We start from the raw sequence: 26,494 nt of genomic DNA, 5'->3' as shown, positions 1-26,494 counted from the left end.
GGATTTTACTTACAGGAATTGTTAAGTGTATCCTACATACATGCACATAAAGCTTCTGTAGCCCACTCAGGGTAAGGCTTCACACATGTTTCCCTTTGGAAAGTTACAGTGAACATTACTGTATTAAAGGCCTTGAGAAGGCGTTCAGAAACACAGTGTACTGTGGTTATTGAACTAAGAGTTTCCCACATTTATATAACCACAGAACTCTTCTTTTGCCACAAAGCAACTCTTGGAACTGGTTCTGAGAAATATCAGTTTGGGGAAGTGCTGATTTATGTTATTAGACCATATGATTTTATTCAGTAATTTACTTCATTTCATCTCTGTAATGCATTTAAAACCATATGCTGACGTAAACACACCATGTGAAAGATATCTTTGTGTATAGTACAGAGTAGAAAAGTAGCCTTAACACTTTGTTGTTTTTGACAAATTGTTACATTTATTCAATTACCAACTAATTATTTTTTCTTATTAATGCACCACTAGTATCCCACCTCTGAAGAACTTAAGTTAGAATTATTAGAGGCTTTTAGAAGTGAAAACAGACCTATATAAAAGCTTCTTCAAATTAACAATATTTTATAAGTTCGTGTTAACATTTTAAAGTCTAATGTTTAAACCATATTCATTGGAATTTATCTAGATAGAAGGATTGGAAACAAGGTTTAAAGTCCAGAAGGCTGTAGATCTAGTTGATTGCTTGAAGGTATTCTTAAGTGGCAAAAACTAATTGAGTCGTTAACATTCTTGAGGTTTTCCTATTGAAATAGCCTCATGTCTTAGTGTAGAAATGCTCCTCCACTTGTGAACTCTGTGACATTAGATAAGGAACTTAACCTCTCCAAGTTTCAATTTCCTCTATCTGTATAATGATACCGTTTATCTTACATGATAGGGAGAGATACATGAGAAAACATAGGTCAGCATACAGTATACGTCGAGGCTACATTTTGCCTTTCTGTCTCCTTTCTTTTCCTCTAATGCATGGAGTTGTTGGAGTTTGTTTGTTTGCTGCTTCCTCAGGCTTTAATGTTCTTTGCCAGCTCATTATATTTGGTTCTTGTTTTAATCATTCAGGTTACTATATCTTCAGAGATACCTTCCCTGACTATTATAAGTTATCCTACAATAATTACTCATATTACTTTATGTTTTTTTTTTCATTGCATTTATTGCCATCTCATTTTTTTGTGGTTGTCTCCTCTTCTCCCACCTCATCTTTCTTTTTTCTGTTTTCGTCTACTAGAATATAAGTCCCAGATAGTATGAGCTTGTTTATCACAGTGCCCTGAGAATACTGTTATTTAAAATGTATCCCTTTAAGTCCAAAACATGAAGAGTTTAGCAACAGGAACTAAATAATCATTTAATAAGATGTCATCACACATTCATACAGTGCCTAATAAGATGTCATCACACATTCATACAGGTAGCACAGAGAAATCAAGGAGAGTGACGATTTGGAAGGGCTTGTGGTCTATGGTTGATAGAAAGTCACTAGTTACCCAGTTCAGAAGCAATTTCAATGCAGTAGAGGGAGGAGTGGAAGGGCTTTTGCTGTGTGTCTGCATGTTTATAAGAGCAGATGAAAGAAGAAAGGAGGATTTTGAAAGTGCTGGGAAGAACTGATCCTACATTTAGTACTTAGAGACTAGAATATTAAAAGTCTTATAATTCTGCATACAGAAGAATTACCCATTTCCTTTTTTGAAAATTACACAGGACTTAACTTGTTTCTAGTGGTTGAGATATGTGCCATTTCTTTAAAGCAAAGAAAAAAGGTAGGCCATCTCAAAAAGTTCTCTAAAAAGATAACGTCATCATTAACTGGTTTAGGAATGTCACACTAATTAAGTATCATACCACACACAAGTTATAGGTCACAATTATATATGTAATATATAAATTTCTTTTTATAATTAAAATTTTAAATATCTAATTTATAATCTTACATGGAATCACACTTTATAATGTATATTATACCTAACTTATACTTATGTTCAATTTCATTTTACACAAAATATGAAAATAGAATACTGTTTTTTTCCACATACCAGAAATATTACCATGAAAAATATGGACAAACAATACCTTGCACATAGTAGATGTTCAGAGTGCTTTTTCAGTGAATAGATGAATGAGGAAAGAATAGAAGGAAGCATCCATATTTTAACTGTTGGCATCATTGTTTCTGGGTCTTCTGATTTATAATTACTGACACTTGTACTCTAATGATGTTCTTCTGTAGAATGTAGACAAGGGTAGAGTGGCTTCAGCTCTTTGGGTGAATTAGTGAGAGCTGTTCAACAGTTATTTTTTAGTGTTTGCTTTGTTCCAGGCACTCTCAAAATCATAGGCCTACCACAATGAGCAAAACAGACAAAAATCCCTACCTCAGGAAGCTCATATTCAAAATGGATTAGCCACCACTGCCACTTGCATCCCTTTGCTGACAGTAGCAGAACACTGGTTTAAAACATGACCAAGAGGGATGATGTCTAAAAACAGTGTGACATTATTATAACAAAGATAAATAAGCTGTATTATTAAATGCTATGGAGTTGTAGAATTGGGAATAGTTTCTATGTACACCATCTAGATGCTTATTTAGTTGTTTGCATCTTATGCATATGGAATGCAAAATGAAAAGTATAATAAGTAGAAAGGAAATTACCTTTGTAATTACAAATTATTGGTTAAAAATAGTTGCATTAACATCCTTTAAAATGTTAAGTTGGAACTGCCATCAATAAAAGATAGTAATATAGATACTTTTTTTAAAGTTTACTTTAAAATTTTACGGTATTCAAAATTATACACTAAAATTTTCTACAATAAAAGTTTCACTTGTTGATTCTAGTTATTAACTTTTGTGCTATGGGTGTCCTATTGAGGAATTTGGAGCCCGACCCCACCGACTGTAGATCGTAGCCAACTTTTTCTTCTATCAGATGGCGCGTCTCTGATTTGATATCAAGCTCCTTGATCCATTTTGAATTCACTTTTGTGCATGGCGAGAGAAAGGGATTCAGTTTCATTTTGTTGCATATGGATTTCCAGTTTTCCCAGCACCATTTGTTGAAGATGCTATCCTTCCTCCATTGCATGCTTTTAGCCCCTTTATCAAATATAAGATAGTTGTAGTTTTGTGGATTGGTTTCTGTGTCCTCTATTCTGTACCATTGGTCCACCCGCCTGTTTTGGTACCAGTACCATGCTGTTTTTGTTACTATTGCTCTGTAGTATAGTTTGAAGTCTGGTATCGCTATACCGCCTGATTCACACTTCCTGCTTAGCATTGTTTTTGCTATTCTGGGTCTTTTATTTTTCCATATGAATTTCATGATTGCTTTCTCTATTTCTATAAGAAATGCCGATGGGATTTTGATTGGCATTGCATTAAACCTATAGAGAACTTTTGGTAATATCGCCATTTTGATGATGTTAGTTCTGCCTATCCATGAACAGGGTATATTTTTCCATCTTCTAAGATCTTCTTCTATTTCTCTCTTTAGGGTTCTGTAGTTTTCATTGTATAAGTCTTTCACCTCTTTTGTTAGGTTGATTCCCAAGTATTTTATTTTTTTTGAAGATATTTTGGGACACTGCTACATCGATGTTCATAGCAGCACAGTTCACAATAGCAAGACTGTGGAACCAACCTAGATGCCCTTCAATAGACGAATGGATAAAAAAAATGTGGCATTTATACACAATGGAGTATTACTCTGCATTAAAAAATGACAAAATCATAGAATTTACAGGGAAATGGATGGTATTAGAGCAGATTATGCTAAGTGAAGCTAGCCAATCCCTAAAAAACAAATGCCAAATGTCTTCTTTGATATAAGGAGAGTAACTAAGAACAGTGTAGGGACGAAGAACAGGAGAAGAAGATTAACATTTAACAGGGATGAGAGGTGGGAGGGAAAGGGAGAGAGAAGGGAAATTGCATGGTAATGGAAGGAGACCCTCAGGGTTATACAGTGGAGGAGGTAGAGAGAGAGGAGGGGAGGGGAGGGGAGAGGTGGGGAGGGGGGAGGGTGGAGGATGGGAAAGGCAGCGGAGCACAACAGACACTAGTATGGCAATTTGTAAATCAATGGATGTGTAACTGATGTGATTCTGCAATCTGTGTATGGGGTGAAGGTGGGAGTTCATAACCCACTTGAATCAAAGTGTGGAATATGATATGTCAAGAAATTTGTAATGTTTTGAACAACCCACAATAAAAAATTAAAAAAAAAAAAAAAAAAGTTTCACACTTTATTGGAAGATTGTTTCACACTTTTATTGGAAGATATATATAGGACTCTTAACAAAATACTTTTAAAATGCGAGATGAGTATTTTATGTATTTTTTTAGGAAGCCAAGTTGTCTGAAACGGTTTCAGCTTCTAATGCCTGGAAAAATCATTATGAGAAAATTGTAATAGAAAAAACTGAATTGGAAGTTCAGATCGAAACAATGAAAAAGTAAGAGAAGAATTTAGAATCTTTTTACTGTTTAGTATGAAGCATTTTACTTTCTTTTTGAGTTGTTGATTCTTTGATGTTTCTGTATTTCATTTAGTAAAGGTGTTAGCAACATGATTTATTTTTGTTATAATTCTGTAGTTTTCTTACTGTACAATAAAAAAATAATCACTCATTATAAAAAGTGCATTGGTGTCCCAGTTTTATAATTTTGAACTTCATATTTATTAACTTCATATTAATTAGTACTTCATATTTGAGTATGTGATGTTATTTTTAGTAAATGTTAATACTATTTTTTCTTAAATGGAAATATTTTTCAAATAAGAATGTGTAAAAATATATAACAAACTTTATAACACAAATGCTCTGAAAATCCTAAAATTATTCCTTAATTAAAGTGACTTAAATGCATAACAGAAAATTGATGACTAAATAGTCATACATTTTATGCTTTGAAATTTACTACTGATAAACTAACAATAACAAACCCTTAAATTTTTTTTTTTACTATTTTTGTTTTCTATGTGTTCTGTTCATTTTTATCATTGAAAACTAACACATATAATTTGCTTCTGAAGATGGGTTGTCATTGTCTTTCCTGATCCTTTCTTTCAACTTATCCCTAAAAGAGTATGTGCTTATGTACATATATACGAATGAGAGAAACAGACATGTATAACTGTGAATGATAGTTTACACATTTTATTGACTAGCAGAGAGATTGTTGTATAATTTTTTATTGGCATCATCAATGGATAGTTGATTCTAATCAAAGTAACTCTGGTAACCTAGTAACCTTCCAGATTTCCTCCCTTGCTGAGTTCTGTTAACTTTTTTGTGTATTTCCTGTTTGAAACAGTGCATCCTGGGTGTCTGTGTGTGTGCATATACATGTGTATATAAATATATATGCACGTATATTTATATATATTTCAGAAACACACTTAAGATATGTTACTTGAATGAAAACTTTTATAACTTTTATAAAATATATTATTGATTTTATAAAGGCAAATCACTAATCTTTTGGAAGACCTGAAGAAAATGGAAGTCCATGGAAAAAATTCATGTGAAGATATTCTTAGAAAACTTCACTCAATGGAACATGAAAGTGAAACTCTGAGTCTTGAAAACAAGGAATTGAAGGTACTAAGTGTGTGTCTGTCTGTTGTGTATTATGTAATGACAACTTCACTTAGTCGAAGTAACTTGGAGATTCTGCATGTTTGTTGCTCTGGCTCTTAGAGTATTACAGTAGACAACTGCTAAATCTGTCCTGTGTGTGTGTGTATGCATATGCTATATCCACACACATTTGTATATGTATCTATATATAATTGTTTATAGTTACATACCCAGATACATGTTTAAATTGTATTCAGCAGTGTAACATAAAGCTTATGAAGTTGAATAACTATCTCTTTGCCTCAGCTTTAGGAAAATTTATTTACTCTCTAGTTTTAGCAATAAAGTGAATCATCCAAAATTACGTTAATGTGTAAGACTATTGCTAAGTGTCATGGTTACATTAGAATATAATCTCAAGCCTGGTCTGTTTGAAACCAGAAAGTATGTTCTTGGCTGCTTTATAATCAGAAAGAATTTTCCAACTGAGTCAAATCCAAGGGGTGATTGATTTGTATTTGTACCAGAGAAGAGAAGGGGAAGAAATTTTTGTACTTTCCTGAGAAATAAGAAGTTGAGTTCTCAGTCACCAAGAGATACATGTAACCAGATGCTGGCACTATGAATTTCAGTTTCATAATACTACTTTTGGAGGACAGAAAATAATCATTTTGAACAATGAAATAAAGTTTGTGTGTATAGGATAAATAATATATTAGCATAATATCCAACACAAGTACATTCTAGAGAGACTTGTTTTTCTGTGTTTATAACAGTGTAATTTTATTATAGCATTTAAGATTACCTAATAGATATAGCAATATAGATTTATTTTGTGTATTAAGATGTATATTATAATTTGTGTGGTATTTGGAGAGGAAAAGATTTTTAATGTTAAAAGAGAAGTAGTACTAAGACCGTTTTTTTTGTGTGTGGTACTAGGGATTGAAACCAGGGGCACTCTACCACCAGCCTTTTTATTTTTATTTTGAGAGCAGGTCTTTCTGGAACTTGTTCCTCCTGCCTCAGCCTCTCAAGTCACTGGAATTACAGGTTTGTGCCACGGTGCCTGCCAAACTTACATTTTTAAAGAGCTAAGTGATTTTTTTCATTATAAATGTATTCATTTCTTTTTCTTAGAAAAAAATATATGATTGGCTGTTTAGAATTATGTAAACATTACATAAAAAATGCAATTGACTGATTTTATGAATTTGTTTATGAGAAAATATATAGAAGATTTAAAAATTATCACCAAAGAAAATTGCTTTAATAAAATGATGGTATTTCATGCTTTAAGTTTCATAATTGTTATTTAAAAAGATTATTTCCAGAAGGGATTTGGATACAAATCAAATATCTTTTACTCTTTCTAAATTTTCTTTCTTCATATCTCTAAAACATCATGTACTGGAGAGAGAATTTAATCCATTGTAAATTTTGGCATATTTTCCTAGGGCCAATCTATTTTTTAGGTACTGTAGTATACAGTAATTAAAGGTTACTTACTGTGTATGACAGAAAGGTGGCTGTACCCAGGCCAGAAAGATCCTTTCCCTATGTTGGTTTATAATATTGATATTTCCTCACCTTGATTTTCAGTCTCCTTTAAGTCAGTGGTCAAGGTCAGGCTCATAAAGCTCAAGGCCATTTTGTTCCAAGTAGAGAGATTTAATTTATTTGAAGGAGGACTTGAACTTGACAGTGCAACAGCCTGTGGTCCTTTGGGAATGAATGGAGGAAGTGTTAGGAATCTAGTTGATACATGTGACAGGAAGTAGCAAGGTTCTACTTTTTTCACCTTTAGCTTATTTAGTAATATCATTATTTTGGCTACATTTGGTAAAGAAAGATTTTTTAAAATCAGAGTTATAACTCACATAAGTACTTAACTTTTTTTTAATAGCAGTGACATTCAGAATTAGTAAATTCTCTAAACAGAACTTTTCTCTCAGAAAATTCTGTAAGTTCATTGTTTTAGGTAATATGGATTTCTTATTTTCTTTATAAAAGAAATTCAGTTATTTAGTGCATAGCTCTACTCTTCATTATTTAGTATTATCTTCTGAGGGAAGAATACATATTCATTATAGCAAACTTGGAAACTATGGAAATACAGAAGGAAAAGAACAAAATAACTATTGATTCCATATATCCTGAAGATAATCACATTTTGTAAAATTTGTTTTTATTCCATAGTTGTCACTAAATATGTCTTGCTTTGTTCAATTTAAAATGGAAAATATATTACAGAAGAGTAATATATTTACACTTAATATTAAGTATAAACTTAACACTAAGCATCCTTTGTAATTGCTTTGTGATATATATTCCCTTTGTGATATGTATTCCCCTAAATCACATTTACATTATTCTCAATTTTTTAACTTTTACAAACAATGCTCTGATTCTTTTTTTTTTAATATATAAAGGTTTTGTTGTTGTTGTATTTTCTTTAGCTTAGATTCCCACATGTGGTATTACTGGGTCAAGGGATATAAACATTTGTAAAGATAGCTTTGCCACATTTTTTTCTCAAAAAATTAGATCACTAACAATGTTATTAATTCTCTATACTTTATCAGCACTAGAAATAAAATCTGTTGTTCATAACTTTTACTAATTTGAGAGATAAAAATGATATCAGTGGTTTTAATTTGCAGTTCTTCGAGAAGCTAGTTTTAAATCTCTAAACAGTTACAATTTTGGGCTCTTCTGGTGGTTATCTGTATATCTCTAAACCATACACCATAAATATTTTGTCTTATCAAATTTAGTCACTTATATTGACTTTTTAATTAGTAGGGCACTAACAAAAATGACTAAATACTCAGACAACTTAAAAAGACATGTTAAATTCCTCATATAAAAACAGTTAGTAAATACTTACTTAGGAAAGTCAGGTTAGATTCATTCCACTGTCTTTCCTATTCCTATCCCCACTCCCTTACTGTCATTCGCCTTTGTCTAATCCACAGAACTTCTGTTCTCCTACCCCTTTTTTTGTGTTAGCATCCATGTATCAGAGAGGACATTTGACCTTTAGTTTGGGGGGATTGACTTACTTTACTTTATTATTATTATTTTTTTTAATAAAGGTGGGTTGATAGAAGAAGTTTTTAAAAAGATTGTTTAAAAAAAGATTGTTAGGGACACAAAATTCTTAACATAAGGGCAAAATGCAATAAACACTTCCAGGACAGGGTTTATAACCACAGAAGGAAGAGGAAGAACCTGGGGCATATTGGCTTTATGTACAGTGCATCTCTAGGTGTGTGTGCATGTTTAATTGCGTTTGTGCATTTTAATTCAGCTCATGTTTTTTTTTGATGTTGCAGACTATTATAAGCTGGAAAAAAATGCAATAGAACAAAAATGACTTCTTTTGTCACACTGGCATCATTCCTCTGCTTTCTAGTGGGGCGGAGGGGGGGAGCTTCACTGGACAGATGTGAAGCACAAAACAGATTATATGCATTGACTTCCTGTTTAGTAAGGGTACTGATGTCTACTTTTCCCTTCATCTTTTTTCTCTTTTCACCTCCCGGTTTCTTTTTATGTTGCCAGTACTGTTAATCTTGACAATTTGTCCAGTATTCTTAAATTCTCTTTGTATGGATTAATTCTAAACACAGACAACAATGAATACGTAATTGTTCTTTAATTACACTGTCAAATAATCTTTACAAGTTTTTTTCTTTTCCAGCTTTTTAATTTTTCCTGGAATTTCCAAATGTCTGCTTGTTGTGCTCTTTGCCCTTATCATAGCCTTGTTTTTTCCTGAAACTCTCATCATGTTTCTGTTCTCTGAAAAACCTGTTTTCCCTTGACTCTTCTACTTGAGACCCTCTGTCTTCCTGTTTTGATGCTCATGGGTTGGTCTCCAGGCCTGCTGCCCAGAAGCTGTGCTGGACTTTGGCTGCTCTTATGGTTCAGCTGTTTCCTGGATCTGATGATGTCTTTATTGTTATTCCTCATTTTTTTTTCAGAAATATACCTTTTTAAAACTTTCCTTTAAGAAAAGGGAAGTAAACATAAAGTTTTTACATGTCTAAAAAATGCCTTTATTCTGTCCTCATTTTGGTCAATGATTTCAACTATAGAATCCTAAAGGGAGATGAATTTTTACTCAAAGCTTTGATGGCTTTGCTTTTTTATCTTCTAGAGTTGCTGGTGGAGAAAATCTGTTGACAGTCTGATTCTTTCCTTGGTAGTGACATTTTTAATTGAAGTTTTTTAAAAAAAATCCCTTTATCCTTGATGTTTTGGAATTTCAAACACATTTTCTAGGTATGTTGTCTTCTTGTCCACATTGCTAAGTACTTTATTGATCTTGTACATACAAAGATTAACATCCTTTTGCTTTGGAAAATTCTTGTATTATTTAATTGGTAATACCCTTGCTCCTTTCCATCTTTTTGAGTCTCTATTACTAGATGTACTGCTGATAGTACTGATGATTTGTTGTTCCTACTGGATCAGTACTGTTTCTACATCTCTGGTTTTTGTTTAATGTTTTAGGAGATTTCCTTGATTTTTATCTTTCTTACAAAATTTTAATTTCGAAGTTTTCTTTTTTTTCCAAATGGGGTAGTCTTTTCGTGTTGCCCAGGCTTTGGCAACATGCCTTGTGCCTCAGCTTCTAGTATCTAGGACCGTAGGTGAGTACCACCGCTCAAGAATGTCTTTTTAGTGTTCTTTGAGTGTTCCTATCATCAAATATCTGAAAATACTTATGAGAATAGTTTTTTCACTTTCCCAATTTATTTTTTCTTCTGGATCATGTATTTTTCTTTTTAACTAAAAAATTATTGAGATAAGAAATGAAACTTTTTTAAAAAAGGAATGAATCTTTTTTTAATTGGGGTCTTTTTTTTCATATTGCTCTCTTTATTCAAATATCTGGTGGCACTTAAGAATTTATAAATGAGATGATAGAAACACTAATGAGAAAATAGACAATTAAAAGCCAATCTGAATATGTGGTTAGTCTTTGTTCCTTGACAGATATTACTTTACTTTCTCAGCTGTTGAGGAACTAGCGGTTTCCCTGGTAGCCCTAAAATAATGCTATAACCATAGGCATCTTTACTCTGGGTCACCAACACCATTCTTCTGTTCTGGTTCTCCCCAGAAAGGTAACTCGATTTCTTTAGAGAAGAACCTTCATTGTTTTTATTTCTTCGGAGGTAAAGGCCTGGTTGTAGGCATTCCTCCTTGAGTATGGCAGAGGGGTATTAGTGGTAGTAGTGGTTATCATTCTCTTCGGAGACTTTGAATTAATCCTTTTAACACACATTCCACTCTTGCCCTCAGCACTGTGCCTCTCTAGATTATACAGGTACATGAGCTTCCTCCTTAGCTGTATTCTTTCCTGCTTCATTAATCTGTCAACAGTTTTCCAGAAGCGTCAAAAATATTTTTTTGTTTCATGGCTCATGGTCCATTCTTTTTAAGTGGATTTGTAAACATTATTATTTCTATATTAGCTTTTTCTTGGGAAGGAAGGGAAATAAACAAATGTGGTCTCTAAAAGAAGACTTTTTAATTCTATTTAATCTAGGGTATACTCTCTGATAAAGCACATTAATAATCTTTACCCAGGAAGATCACACAGCTAGTTTAGTGGAATATTAGGGATTAGAATTTGGATGAAGGAAGGAAGAAAATACTGCACACAACCTTGCTGATATTTTATAATTACAAACTTGATTTCTCTCATCTTCTAAATTACATGAACTTTGCTAGAATATATGGAAACTTCAGTAAACAAAATACATGAACACCTCTAGGAAAGAATCTTTTGTATTTCAGCAAGTCTTATATTTGCTAAGATTCAACTTCACTGTCTCTAACAAAAAACCAAATAAAGTGGTTTAAATAAAGTGGGAGTATATGTTTGTTAAGTAAAGAAGTCCATACTTGACAGTTCAGAGTTGGTATGTCATTGGAGACCTTAACTTCTTTTTAACTCTGTTGTGCCATCCCTGGACTGTGACTTTTATCTTCATAATTCAAATGGCTTCTAGAACTCCAACCAACTCCAACTTGTTGATAAGTTTCAAGCAGCAGGATGGACAGGAAAAAAAAAAAAAAAAAGAATTACCTCTGAAAGTCTTATATGACTTGACTTTTTAACTTATTTAGATACATGACCCTTTCCTTTAAAGCTTAGATCAAATGCCACTTCCTTCTGAAGTCTTCCTAGTGAGGATGAATCTGTTCTTATAAACTACCATTTTTGTGTGCACAGGTGCTCAAGGAAGGTATAGCATAGCTTCAGTGCTCAATCAATATTTGTTGAATGTACTTAAGTTGCTTTATCCTTATTATTGTTTATTATATCCTTCCAAGGGAAAGGACTAGGAGGAAATTTTGTTAATTATAAATCTGTTTTAATCACATGATAATGAAATTAATTTTAAGTTAGTAGTTATTGAGTTCAAGTTTATTTAGGCATATTCTGTTAATAATTCAGAAACATGTATTTTTAAGGCATTATTCTTGAGATTTTTGTTTAGAGAGAATGTCTAGGAATGTTTGACATATAATGGAAAATTGCCTAGATGTTTAATTTTATTTGTTTAATTGTTATTCTTAATTACATCTATAAGATGTTTAATTGTTATTCTTAATTACTTGAGAATAGTTTTAGATTTTAAAATTTTAAACAAGAAGCTTACTGATATTTCTGCGATGGTCTACCAATCTCCTCTGTTAAAAACAACCAAAGTTTATTTGCAGGGGTTATAAAGTTTTATTTGTTCATTATATATAGTTGGAAAAATAGAATGGCACAAAAGGAAAAAAATTAAAAACACTTGTGATTTCACAAGTGAAAAACAACTGAAGTTAATATTTTGGCGTATATCATTTTGTATATTGTTTATATATATTACTTTTGGTAATATAATTTTTCACTATTATAAATAAAAATGTAGTTTCTTTGGCTTTTTTGCACACCTGTTTTCTTAGAATAAATTTTGAGAAATGAAATTATATGGTCAAAATAGAAGACCACTCTGGTTATATATTTCCAAATTGTATCATAAATATATCTACAATTGGCAAAAGAATCCCTATACTTTTTCCAGTTGTAGGCAATTAAAAGTACTAATTTTAAAATGAATCTCTCCAAATTTGTTAATCTCATTTAGTAGTTATTAGGTAATGTCAGTCTTGTAACCTTAAATACCATCCAAATGCTGGGAGTTCTCCAATTTATACCTCTAGCCTTGGAATTCCACACATAAATTCTGTTGCCTATTTGTCATTTCCATTTGGATATTTAATAGATGTCTCAAAGTTATCATGTCCAAAATGAAAATCTTTGCTATTTCCCCATATCATTCATTTTGTGGTTTTCCTTATCTCAATCCTTTCTTTCTTTTTTTTTTTTTTTTTTTTAGAGAGAGAGAATTTTAATATTTATTTTTTAGTTTTCGGCGGACACAACATCTTTGTTTGTATGTGGTGCTGAGGATCGAACCCGGGCCGCACACATGCCAGGCTAGCGCGCTACCGCTTGAGCCACATCCCCAGCCCAATCCTTTCTTTCTTTATCTCATCTTTTCTCTCATACCATACTTCCAGTCTATCAGCAAATCTTCAGATATATCCAGTATTTGGTCACTTCTCACTAGCACCAATGTCTTTACCTTGAGTCAAGCCACCATTATCATCATTACCATGACATCCTGACCATTCTCCCTGCTTCTGCCCTGGGCTTTGCAGGCAGCATTCAATGTAGCAGTTGTCAGACCATGCCACTGTTGTGCTCAGACACTTTCCCTAATGGTATCTTGGTTTCTAGAGCAAGCAACTACATGATATCACCATCTGGCTCTCTAATCCCATCTCCTTCCACTTCTTCCACTCTCATGTTTTCAAAGATAATTGTGTAATTCACATCCTTAAAAGATCACAGTGCTTCTCTTCGGAACAAAGGGCAGGCATACTTACTGCCTACTATGATATTTGGGTTTTCCAAACTCAGGTTTGTTGTCCAGTAATACATTCCACAGCATATGCAGTTGTTATCTGGCCATCTTTGTTTTGCCCTGTGGGATCTGGGGCTCAATAAACTGATAAAAATGCTGACAGTCTTGCCACTTTTTTTGCTGTGAATAATAAAGTCCTCTCTCTGTGATTAGGAGTCTTGTGTCTTCTGCTAGCATCCATGAAACTGTGATAGGCTAATGATAGGTAAGCTTTCATGGAGAATAAAATCTCAGATCTTTACAGTTCTTCATAACTTATTTTGATTTTATGTTCAGTAGGGTTGTTACCATTCTAAAAATCAAATACATTTTTGCCTGAATCTTGGGGAAAATGTTTAAATTTGGGTTTTTAAAAATATGCTTAATCTTCAACTCACTTGATGCTTCTTTATAGTGTTGGGCTCAGGCAAGTAGTTAACATGTTTTATTCCTAATAATCATTTATCTCATTTATTTATGGACCTATGTTATCATATTGATTTAAAAATTCAACATTATTTATCATATACTTAAGTGTAATTTTTATATATTTTTCTTTTTCACTGTCCTTTGTATTCTTATATTAATATCAATAATTTTAGTTCTTTACACATTTTAATATTTAATAAGCATTGACATTATCCACTTAGTATTCCCGTCGAAATTGTACTGGTGGGCTGGAGTTGTGGCTCAGTGATACAGCACTTGCTTAGCATGTGTGAGGCACTGCGTTCAATTCTCAGCACCACATATAAGTAAATAAATAAAATAAAGGTCTAGGAACAACTTTTTAAAAATTGTACTGTTATTTCCCATTTATCTTCCATGTAAATTTTAATTAATTTTGTCATATCCCCCCCAACTGTTATACTTTTGAAATTATAAAGTGTTACATTAATTTAAAAAGAACTATCTTGTCAAAATTATTCCTGTCTTTTTGTCAATAAATTTTTAAAAAGTTTTAAGAAACATGTGACCTATGCAAGTCTTATTAAATTTTTTCATAAATATTAGTCACTAACTTTTCAAAATTCCTAAATTTTAGATGGTAATCTATATAATAAAAATAATTATTTTATTAATTTTGTTGATAAATGAAGTATTTTTTAATAATTCTGTAACACTGGAGTATAAATGTATTCTAATAGCTTATAAAGTCTATTATATATTCCTTCTAGGGTACACTTGCTGCTTTGGAGGACAAGGTTGTTTCTGTTGAAGAGGAACTCTTAGAATTACAGGAACTAGAAAACCAACAGAAAACCCTTATTGAAGTGTATAAAACTCAGGTGACCACTGCATCTAGTTTCAAATTTGTTAAAATTGGTAGACAATTTAGAACACTATATTTTATTTGTGATCTAAATAAACAGAAATGAAGAGGTGGGGCTATTATTTTGTGATATATTATATACCCCAAATGTTTCTTAAGGTCCCAAATACTTTTATAGATAGATGATTTGCTAATACCTAATTCAAACACTGCCTGTGGGTATATTGGATATTCTTAAAAGTAAATATAAAATTAATTCATAGGCAGAATGTGAATTTTTTTTTATTTTTTAGTTATGAGTGAACACAATGTCTTTATTTTACTTTATGTAGTGCTGAGGATCGAACCCAGTACCTCTACCTCTGAGCCACAACCCAGCCCAATAATGTGAATTTTAATGTATAATCTTATTAATCTTGATTATATTTGGTTTCTCATCTTATATATTTAATGTTATCAACTTACAATAATGATGCCCTTCTAGGGTTATTAATGTCCAACATTTCATCTTTCCTAATAAAAGTATAATTCAGATTTATTCATGTGAAAGACCTTGAAAAGAGCTTATGACAATGTATGTAAAATAAAGCACATATTTAATAGTAATTTGTAGAAAAGCTTTATGTTTTGGAAATATAGTATTCTGCTTCATGGAAAAAATGAAACTTTTGTAGATTTTTCCAAGATGAATAACAAACTGGTCCAATAAAGATCGTTCTCTCTCTCTTTTTTTTTTTCTTTTGGCATTAGAGATTAAATCCAGGGGCACTTAAGCACTGAGCCACATCCCTATCCTTTTTATTCTTTGAGACAAGAGTCTTGCTAAATTACGTAGGGCCTCACTAAGTTCCCAAGTAGAGCTTTGAAATTGCAATACTCCTGCCTCAGCCTCCTGAGCTGCTGGGATTACAGGTTTGTACCACTGTTCATGGCTCAATAAAGATCCTGAATTTATTGGAAAAAAGAGTTTGAGTTAAAGAGTAATGACAGGCTGAGGGTGTAGGTCACTGGTAGAGCACTTGCCTAGCATATACAAGGTCCTAGGTTTGGTCCTCAGTACCACCTTAAAAAATAATAATAAAAAGAACAGAAAGAAGATAATGAATCAAAGGGAAAAAGATTAAGGTAGGACAAAGTATATGCAAGTGGAAAGGAGTTTCATGCATCTGGATGGATCAGATGGTAAAACGGAGTTGAAACATCCAGTTAGAATATTGTAGGCAGGAGGAAAGAATGGAGTCTATGAAGACAGTGGATCTGTTATTGAGAATGTCATCTGGGTCTTCCACTTGGTTGTTCAGATTTAATCCCTCAGCAAGAATACTATGACTGAGTTACCATAGAATTTAATTACTGAAGTGCTCACCTATTTTTTGAGCAGATTTTCATTTGGTAGGAGAAATTATTGGATTGAAAGTTGGTTTGGACTGGAGACTAATACCTTAAAGTAACTTTTACCTGAAAATCTCTGTAGTTTTCAGAGTTCAAATGAAGAGACTAGAAGTATTGAGGGAAGAAGACAGGTAAATCCATAAAAGAATTGTGGATTAGAGTAGAGCATTGAGCAATTTCATATTTAAAGAAGGAATAACATTAGATAGATAAACATACTGAGGGTATTGGTAAGAAAATTATGATTTATTTAATATGAAAATCCAGATTTTTAGTTTTTATTCATGCTATAGTCCTAATAATTAAATAACACATGGTACTCTAATAATGCATTTTATTTTTAGGTACAAAAGTTGCAAGAAGCGGCTGAAATGGTGAAAAGCAGGTGTGAAAGTTTGCTACAAGAAAATAATCTAATGACAAAAAACAAAAATAAAAAATTAGATGAGGTACTTTGAAAATTTGAATTGTAAAATAATATTTATATATTTTTTTCTCTGTGAATGTTATACAAATTCTTTCATTTTGGTCATTTTCTGTGGTTTTTACCTAGGAATGGTCTGTTCTCAGTCTCTGTAGGAGTTTTTTTTCCTGAGGAAGTAATGTTTCTTCCAGACTTGAAATGTTGTTTGTTTATGTGAATGTTTTTTCACTTTTTTTCTTATGATTTAAGAAATAGCATAGATGTTTATTATTTTCTGATACAGAATCAGACTTAAACTTAAAAATCTGATTACCATTGAGATTTATCAGCCCATAAAATGCAAACTAATCTCACTTTTTTTTCTGGTTATAATTTTTTTTTTTTTTGGTGTCTAAAAAATTACAAAGTAAATACTCTCTGCTAAATGCATTTTTTGAAGAAAAATGATACCTTTTTTAAAAAAATCGTCATTTCCTTTTATTTGCCCTATTGCAACAGAATAGGGGAAGGCCAGTGTTGGCAAGTGAACATGTTTTTGTGAATATTTCTAAGTTTTAAATGAAACTGCATCCCTTTTTGGAGTTTCATGTTGTTTTGGTAAGGAAGCTGTTAAAGTTGTCGGATGGTAACTCCTGGTTGGAGAAGTTGTGGAGTTAGTGGTCAATTCCAGCTGGGTGTAATAAGGTTTTTCTCTCTGGGTTGCTCCCAAATTTGGGTTTCTCAATCAAATGAGACACCACTGGAAAGAAGAAATAAGCCAGAGCAGGCAAACTGCGTTAAACAGAGGTAATGGATAGTAACCCATCCAATGCTCAACTTACCAGTTTCTTAAAATTATTTTTCATCTATTTTTAGCAGACAGCATTTATGTCTTTTGGTCTCCTTCTCAGGAGATATTTCCAATGAAAATGTTTCCTCTTTAGCTAGGCAGCATTGTAAGAAGTCTATTTTAAAAATCTGTGTTTAAGGGCACAGAGGGCAGAAACTTGTGTTTTTTCAGCTACTGTTTTTTTCTTTTTTTTAGTTACTGATCTACAACCACAAAAGTAATTTTGTTTTTAAATTAAATCTTCTTTTTCCTTTTCAACTAAGTTTCCTGGTTTTCTCTTGGATCTTAGGTGTTTTGGGGATATAGAGTGTGCTTTCTTTATGTTTTCATCTTTTGTAATCAAGGCTGCCAGATGCTGCATAGAGGATATAGGTGTTCCCTTTCTCAGGGAAAGAGTCGTACTCGTGGTTTTCCTCCTTATGAGCACCTAAATGCCAAATCTGGCTATTTTTTAAAATAATTAACAGTATGAGCATTTTATTTATTTATTTGTTTGTTTGTTTGTTTGTTTGTTTTAAAAAGCTTCTCCCTCAGAGAGAGAGAGAGAGAGAGAGAATTTTAATATTTATTTTTTAGTTTTTGGCGGACACAACATCTTTGTTTGTATGTGGTGCTGAGGATCGAACCCGGGCTGCACACATGCCAGGCGAGCGCACTACCGCTTAAGCCACATCCCCAGCCCAGTATGAGCATTTTAAAGATTGTTTTGAGTCACCTGTCCACAAAACTGCTTCAGAGAAGAACTATAGGATGCAGGTTTTAATATAGATTGGGGTTAATATAATACAGATGAAATCAAAGAAATATGTTCATTGTAACCATGATCAAATAAATCAAGTGGAAGCTCATATTGTCTTGAAGTAACATACAGTAAACCCACCAATTTGAGCCACAATGAGTGAACCAGGGTTGCTCTCTTTTAGTTAAATATCTGAGTTATAAGATTGAATGACTGAAAATGACAATTACTTGATAGGCTGATAGTAGAGAATGGAAAAGTAGTATACCAATTTTACTAATATTAACATCTATGCACAAAATGACAGATGTCAAAAAGTTTGCTTTCCTAAGTAGTTTAAACACCCTCTTCTCAAGCTAATATCATATTTGTTTTCTTAACAAACCTTTTGGAAATTAATAAAGGGCCAATCCATTTTTTGGTTTTATGTTCTTATGTAGAATTAATATCTAAATTAATATTTGTTCATACTTATTTTGTTTAAATATTGTTGTTTAAAACCATTATACCTAAAATACTTATTATATAACATTTATCTAGCATTTAAAATAATAAGAATATTAATGCTAAATGTGTGATCTTGCACTTATTTCTCCTAATGCCGCACTCAGATGAGAGGCCAGATGGAGTCTCATCTGAAGGAGGTAGAGCATATCCGTGATTCCTTGACGGCGGCTGAACGGAGGCTTCAGGAGTCTCAGGAGAGCCTGCAGCACTGCAAGGCGAAATGTGCAGACCAGGCACACATCCTTAGGGAGCTTCAGGGCCAGGTGTCCAGCGTTTGTTCTGAGTTTTGCAAGATGTGTTAAAGGAACACTTGGAGTGAATTCACCAGTTGAGGGCACTCATGTCAGGGATTGATTTTTCATTTCCATCTGCCTCTGTTGATAAAATGTTTTCATGAAATACCATAATATTATGTTATATGCTGTACTTTAAGTGCTTTATGGTAACAAATTCGTAATTAAAAATCAGTAACTTAGGCTATTAGTGCAAATCTATATTTAGATATTGGCGGATATGGTAATTGCATGAGGCAAGAGCAAAGCTATGCTAATGTAAATGTTTCTTGGTATCAGGATAAGGTGAATTATTGTAATTTGCCTTTAAATGATTGTAATTTACCTTTAAATTATCATGCTTTTGAGTAGAATTGTGCATCACATTTATTGGCATTATTTTCAATTCTTTTATTTTTTCCATACTTTTTAACCAATCAAAACACGGATCAGGTGTGTCCTTTTTATAATCACACAGCCATTTCCTAGCTCAGTGCCTCGCACATAAAAGCACTCAAGTATTTTTGAATGGGTTAATTTTTTTTTCAAAGAAGCACATCCAAGGATGGTAGCAAATCTTTTTTTCCCCTTGCAATATAGTTATAGGAAGAATTCATTCTTGTCTTCCAACTGTATATTTTCATTTTGAAATGAAATGCATCCTGTTTATGAAAACATGCAGACAATATTTTGTGAACTTAAATTCCTGAGAAGAGATTTTTCTAGGAAAATGTTAAATTATATTTATTTAACCTAAATTACTAGTTGAAATTATGAGAAAAGATTTTTTTTTAATTTTCAAAGCTTTTTAAGCTACTTAAATCAGTCTTTGAAACAATAGGAAGAATTTTTTTAAATTTTTTAATATTTATTTATTTTTATGGTGTTGGGCATGGAACTCAGGGCCTCACCCATGGCTAGGCAAGCTTGTATACCACTGAGCCACAGCTTGGAAGATATTCTGTCTTGGCATGGGCATATGTATATTTGATTTATTTTGCTTCTCAGAAGAGTATGGTTTTTACTTACAGTTACAAATTCACAGGTAATAAATTATCAGCATCGTTAAATGAAATATAAAACATAAGAGAAACTAAGTAACAATTAATTAAGTAAATTAATACTGTGTAATTCTCCCATATTTTAATTGCTATCAACCAGAAAATTTTCAGTTGATTTTTTTCCTATTATATACACACTGTTTTTGTTTGTTTGTTTGTTTGTTTTAAACTTAACCAGAAATTTAAGAATTTGTATTTTAAAAATGTAACATTTCTTGGTATCTTTCTGTATAGAAGTAATAATAATTTTATATATCTTGGTTTTTTTTTGTTTTAACAATAAAATATTTAGATTTCTTTGGTAGTTGATTATAAAGAAAATAACCAAGAAAGCATATTTTTTTTTCTTTAGATTGATGAAAATCACAGTCTTCTAAAGCTTTCTCTGGAGGAGGAAAATTATCTAATTCAGTTAAAGTGTGAAAATCTTAAACAGTAGGTATTAAATTGACTTAAAATTGGTGTTGCATTTTTTTCCTGAACTCTGTAATTTAAAAATATATATTTTCTGTAAAAAGAAAATTAGAACAGATGGATGCAGAGAATAAAGAGCTTGAGAAGAAGCTGGCAAACCAAGAAGAGTGCCTTAAGCACAGCAATCTGATGTTTAAAGAGAAATCTGCAGAATACACAGCACTGGCCAGGCAACTGGAAGCTGTTTTAGAAGAAGGAAGACATAAGGTACAGATGTCCTTTATTTATAATCATTTTAATTAGTTTGCCAAAGAGTCTTCTTTTTAAATAGTTAGTATTTCCTGTTGCCAGACTTGTCTTTATCCTGATGACAGGGTAAAGGGAACAATTGTATTTTTGTTCTTTACCCAAGGATTCTTTTGAAGAAAAACATATATCATTGGTCCAGGGTTACTCCACCAGGTAAATGGCTGTGTGGCCAGGCAACAGGCTGAGATGGGAAGTATTTCGAAGGTACAACTCTGCCCCCCATTCTCTTTTAAAAATATAAAATCAAGTTAAAGGGCACATAATTAAAAATTTTGTTCCAGTCAGGATCTGGTGAGCTGTAAAGCTCAAGTCCTTTTTGACAAATATTTGTTGTATAAATAAATAAATACATTCAAGAATTAAATTATAGTTAGATTAGCATTCCGCCTAAACTAATGCTTTCCTGTGTGTCAGGCAGTCTGCTAGTCCTTGAGAGATAAAGGTGGAAAAACCCCACCTCAGTTCTCAGCACACTCTGCTTCAGCACACTTCAGCCTCAGGACTTGTAGAGACTAACACTTGGCTCTCAAATGCCATCTTATGTGTAGGTACTGTAACAGGGCATGTTCAGGGAACACTGGAAGGTGTGCTTACCTCAGTCTGGAAGGAGAGGGAATGATTCAGAAAGTCTCAAAAGGAGAAGTGAGTTTTTCACACTTAAACAATAGTTTGAATCTTGAAAGAACAATGGTAATTTTTGGATTCCAAGAGGAACTAGGTTTAAATGCTGGTTCTGACACATTGTACACTGACATCGTTCACTTCTCTGAACTTTAATTTTCTTAACCAGTAAAATGGGTTATGCATTTCTTCATAAGTAAGGCTAAAAAGTGATTATCTGTATCCTGATGGTTCTTAGATGTGTATCTCCAGCTAGCACTGTCCACCCACTGAAATCTAGACTCACATATTCTACTACTTACTTGACATCTCAGTTGAATGTAGACATCTCAGGCTTAGTAGGTCTAAACCCAAATTCTGAATCATTTCCTCCAAACTTACTTCTACCCGTGGTCTTCCTCAATTCCATTAATGTTCATTTCATAAAAGTCAGATAAAATCTAATATTCTTGAAATGTGACTCTTCCAAGTATCACATATATAGTCTATTTTTTTAAACTCTGAGAAACCAATTTAAATTGATTTTGGGAGCACATTGTTGAATAAAAGCTAGATATCAAAATGTACTGCCAATGGCAGAAGTGTAATACAAATTTCTCAGCCCCACCAACCTTTGTTATGAAAATAAGAGGTGGCTTTATTTTGGATTCAGCCTTAGTGAACCTTGAAAATTATAGGTACTCTCAAATTCCTTCCCAAAAGTGTTTAAAGTCCTTAGAGACGTATCTGCCCTCTCCTTTCTCTCCCACTGCAGTGGATGTGGGGCTGTCTGTAGTTTCTGTACACTTGTGAAGTGCCATCACTGCCCTATCTCCATAGCCCACTCCAAGGAGATAGGGCCTTTACCTCCATAGCTTCAGATCCTGCTAGCATCCCTCAGTCAAAATCTTCCTTAGCATTTGTGCAGAAGAAATGTTTGTAATTTCTTTCATCAAAACTTAGAACCATGTCTACAGCCTTAGGTTAGAGGATACTTCTTCCTACTAGCTTCTTGTTCCTGGACTGGACCTGACTTTCATTCTCATTTTTGTGGCTCCGACTCAACATTCCTACAGAAAGCCTTTCAAATATCTGAATTTTTGATGAGCTAAGCTAGACCTTCTGATAAAATAAGCAATGAGAGAAATATGAAAACTCAAATTCAGGCCACTTAAGTGAATGAATGAAAAGCCAGTCGTGTAACGTGCATGTTTCTGTGTGTGTGTGACATTCCCCTCCATTCTATCCATCCAAAAATATAATAAGGATTTCATGAGAACTTTATGTATTCCACTGCTGCTGTAGACACCATGGTGCATATAAATTCTATTAAAAATAGAAATCGCTCTTATATTGTTAAAAATATGTGGTTGGAGAAAACACCTACCTTAGTTACAAAGCAGTAAAAATGTACACAAAAAAATCTTTTGTATCTCAAGCTAACTTTTCAAATACTTATGAAAAAAGTATAGATACTTATATGTGCTTCTTCAAGATAGACTGTTTTTAAGCACTTTTTAATTGTCCAATACCTATTTTGGAATAAAAAAAGTACAGTATAACCTTGTCACAGCTTTAAATCTCATTTTAAAGAAAGCACATTTAGTTGTTTTACTTTCTTAATAAAAATTACAGGTTTCTGAAGAAGTAGAGAAAATGACTTCTAGAGAGAGGGCTTTACAAACTAAAATATTAGATCTGGAAACTGAGCTTAGAAAGAAAAATGAAGAACAAAACCAACTTGTTTGCAAAATAAACACTGTAAGTATTATTATGACTTAATATATTGTAAAAACTAAATTAGCACATTCATACCATGCAGTTTAGTTAAATTGTTAAAGTACAAATTGAGGGGTATCAAGGCTGTTATTTTACTGATAGTATTAAAAATAAATAATATAAAACATAAAATGTAAATGTCAGCATTATGCCAAAGAATTTGTCCTGCCTTCCTGGCAGCATGTATTACATTGCTCCAGGTCTCATCAGGCCCTCCCCCTGCATGTGCTCTTAATGAAACTTAGAGTTATCATTTACTTATTTTCTTCATGGTATGAATTTTTCATTTTTTAAAGATAAACACAATTTAGAGTGTAAGTTAGATTTTTATATCTGTCTTGAATAATTATGTCTATGAATATTATATTTTAGAAATGTATAATTTGGTGTTAAGTAAATATTCAGTATTGTTAAATCTGCATATGAATGAATGCTTTGATCCACTTATCCATGAAATGAGAATACCAATCGGCTGTGTTTAATTAGTCTTCTGATGTTTTTCCTTGAATATTTATGAAATACTCAATTGGCATAAGATACTCTTGAAGCCAGCGTTAGTCGTGTTTAAATTACTTAACCGACTACTTGATAATGACGTAGAGAATAATGCAACTTTATTTTTCCAGAAGCAGGAGACTTCACGAAAACTGTTTTTTTATTCCAAGTGTCTAAAAAGTGTCTAAAAAGTACAAAACCTAAAAAGTTAAAAAATTAAATGATTATGGCATACACTGTTTAATTTCATTGCTTTCACAAGTTTTATGACAATTTAATCAGAATAAAATGTTTATCACTTTTAATTTAGCACAGTCCTTCCGTTTATTCCAAAATTTTTTTAAACTCACCATAGAAGTTTCTGATATTGTAAAATATGTGTATATTCTTTATGTAATTAAAGCCTCTGAAAAAATAAAGCTAAGGTGAGATGGGTTTTGTTGTAATGTTCCAGTATTTAACTAAAGCTACTAATAAGTAGGTTTACTATCTGATAATTTTATACCAGTAAAAAAATATAAAATTCTAAGCACAGATTTAGAAATAGCTGAAAAATGAGTTTTGTTCCATGATTTTCAGAAACAGTTGGGTGATCAGTCAAGTATTTATCTTATATGCATACTTTAGCCCCAGCTGGACTATAGACACCCAGAAAACCTCTCTCATTGGTAACTGTGTCCCCAGAGTCTTCTGCAGTGCCTTTTGTTATTTTCTACCCAAGTACTCTGGTGGGTGGCGGGGTATAAAATGAAAAATTAAAATAATTAAAGCACATATGGTTGATTTCTACTGTGATTTAGTTGTTGTAATACACATTCACTTAGCCTCATGTTTAACAGATTAATAAATAGGTTTTGCCTGGTATGGTGGTACACACCTATAATCCCAGCAGATCAGGAGGCTGAGGCAGGAGGATGGAAAGTTCAGATCTAGCCTCAGCAACAGCTAGGCGCCAAACAACTCAGTGAGATTCTGTCTCTAAATAAAATACAAAATAGTGCTGGGAATGTGGCTCAGTAGTTAAGTGTCCCTGAGTTCAATACCCAGTATCCACCCCCCAACCCCCCCCCCCAAAAAAAAATGAGTTTTATTTAAAACCATCATAACACATTTCCATTACATTGAACATATTTTCATACTAATTTTTGCCATTTTTCTGCCTAAAAATTCAGATTTTATCCCATCAGAATGAACTTTGTTGTTTAAAAAAAATTCTTTAATTAGATCAGTTTATCAAAAATGCTTTAGATAAAACAGGTTAGAGATACTATCTAGTTTCCAAGATTTCTCTAAAGAGACCTTCTGTGTCCTTCACAACAGTGCAACCTGATAGACTGAGCTGCACAAAAAAATGCAGCAAATCTTTTTGAAGCATCAACTTGACTCAACAATTTGGAGAGAAAAACAGCAACACAACACACTTGATTGTAGGGTAGAATGTAAAATTATCAATGGATTTAGGACATACATAAGACTTGAGAGGCATTTCTGGCTTCAGGAGGGTTACAATGGGTTAAGCAGCTGAGCCCATCTTGGAACTTGTGCGTTCACCACCAGAGTACTTGGGTAGAAAATAAGAAAGGCCTGTAGGGTAAACAGGGCACTGCAGAAGACTCTGGGAACACAGTTACCAATGAGAGAGGTGTTGATAGTCCAGCTGGGGCTAAAGTATGTATGTAAGATAAATACTTGACTGATCACTCAACTGTCCCTGAAAATCACAGAAAAAAACCTCGTTTTTCAGCTATTTCTAAATCTGGGCTTAGAATTTTATACTTTTTTACTGGTATAAAAATTAGCAGATCGTAAACCTACTTATTAGTAACTTTAGTCAAATACTGGGAACATTACAACAAACCCATATCATTAATTTTTAAGATAATTTAATAATGGACACATCAGGTGAGAGAATTTTTTTAAAAAATTAAAAATAATATATTCAGTTATTGTATATAGGTATTTTTATTGTGACTTGTATTTCTCTCTTGTTTTTGTTTAGAAAGCACAACATCAAGAAGTATCTTTGAAAGAAATGCAACATAGTCTTGAGAAGTCAGAGAATCAGAATGAGAGTATTAAGAATTATTTACAGTTTCTTAAAACTTCTTATGTAACAATGTTTGGATAAATCATTGAATTTATTTTCAGCATTAGGTTTTCACTATGAATCTAAAATGTGATTAGGTAAAAAAATATTAATGGTTATGATTTGTAAATAGATATTTGAAATATAATTTATTATCTAATTGAAACTTGAAGACATGATAGCTACTAGTTTTCCTTTTTTCTAGATAATTCTCACTTAATTAATATATTAGTTTTTAGAACATTTTCCTGACACACACAGATACGAGAATCATTTTTTTTGTGATGTCTGTAGCTACAATTTGTAATAAATCTTGGCCAATTATGAGCCAAATACATGATTTCAAATAATGTATATAGTTGTTTTATATTGTAATGTTATATAAATATAATAAAATATTCTGAATTTTAATTTTTGAGGATAATATAATTATTTTTATGTAATCTTTTTTTGCATTACAATTCGTATTACACATATATACCACAATTTTTCATATCTCTTGTTTGTATATAAAGTATGTTGATACCCAGTTCATGTCTTCATACATGTACTTTGGATAATGATGTCCATCACATTCCACCATCCTTGCTAATCCCCTGTCCCCTCCCTTTCCCTCTCACCCCTCTTCCCTATCTAGAATTCATCTATTCCTCCCATGCTCCCCCTCCCTACCCCACTATGAGTCAGCCTTCTTATATCAGAGAAAACATTTGGCATTTGTTTTT

General features: G+C 32.6%; 1 protein-coding gene across 11 annotated transcripts in view; it reads left to right on the top strand.

Annotated features, from left to right (window-relative positions):
* Window positions 1-26,180, top strand: part of Odf2l (outer dense fiber of sperm tails 2 like) — a 40,222-nt gene extending 14,042 nt beyond the window's left edge. For 5 of the 11 annotated variants that reach the window (XM_071617998.1, XM_071618000.1, XM_071617997.1 and 2 more), the window contains 10 exons: window positions 4,373-4,482; window positions 5,496-5,631; window positions 6,553-6,663; window positions 14,768-14,878; window positions 16,599-16,703; window positions 18,858-19,016; window positions 20,439-20,521; window positions 20,605-20,767; window positions 23,045-23,170; window positions 25,683-26,180. In XM_071617998.1, coding sequence (XP_071474099.1) covers window positions 4,373-4,482; window positions 5,496-5,631; window positions 6,553-6,663; window positions 14,768-14,878; window positions 16,599-16,703; window positions 18,858-19,016; window positions 20,439-20,521; window positions 20,605-20,767; window positions 23,045-23,170; window positions 25,683-25,811 — 1,233 coding nt within the window. In that variant the 3' untranslated portion in view covers window positions 25,812-26,180. Of the gene's footprint in view, window positions 1-4,372; window positions 4,483-5,495; window positions 5,632-6,552; window positions 6,664-14,767; window positions 14,879-16,598; window positions 16,704-18,857; window positions 19,017-20,438; window positions 20,522-20,604; window positions 20,768-20,912; window positions 21,014-23,044; window positions 23,171-25,682 lie in introns of those variants that run through there. The other 6 variants (XM_027935185.2, XM_071618001.1, XM_027935186.2 and 3 more) reach the window with 4 other exon arrangements.
* The last annotated feature ends 314 nt before the right edge of the window (window positions 26,181-26,494 follow it).

Source organism: Marmota flaviventris, chromosome 10 (assembly GCF_047511675.1).
Source record: "Marmota flaviventris isolate mMarFla1 chromosome 10, mMarFla1.hap1, whole genome shotgun sequence".
NCBI classification, from domain to species: Eukaryota; Metazoa; Chordata; class Mammalia; order Rodentia; family Sciuridae; genus Marmota; species Marmota flaviventris.
This window is presented reverse-complemented; position numbering and strand designations above follow the sequence as displayed.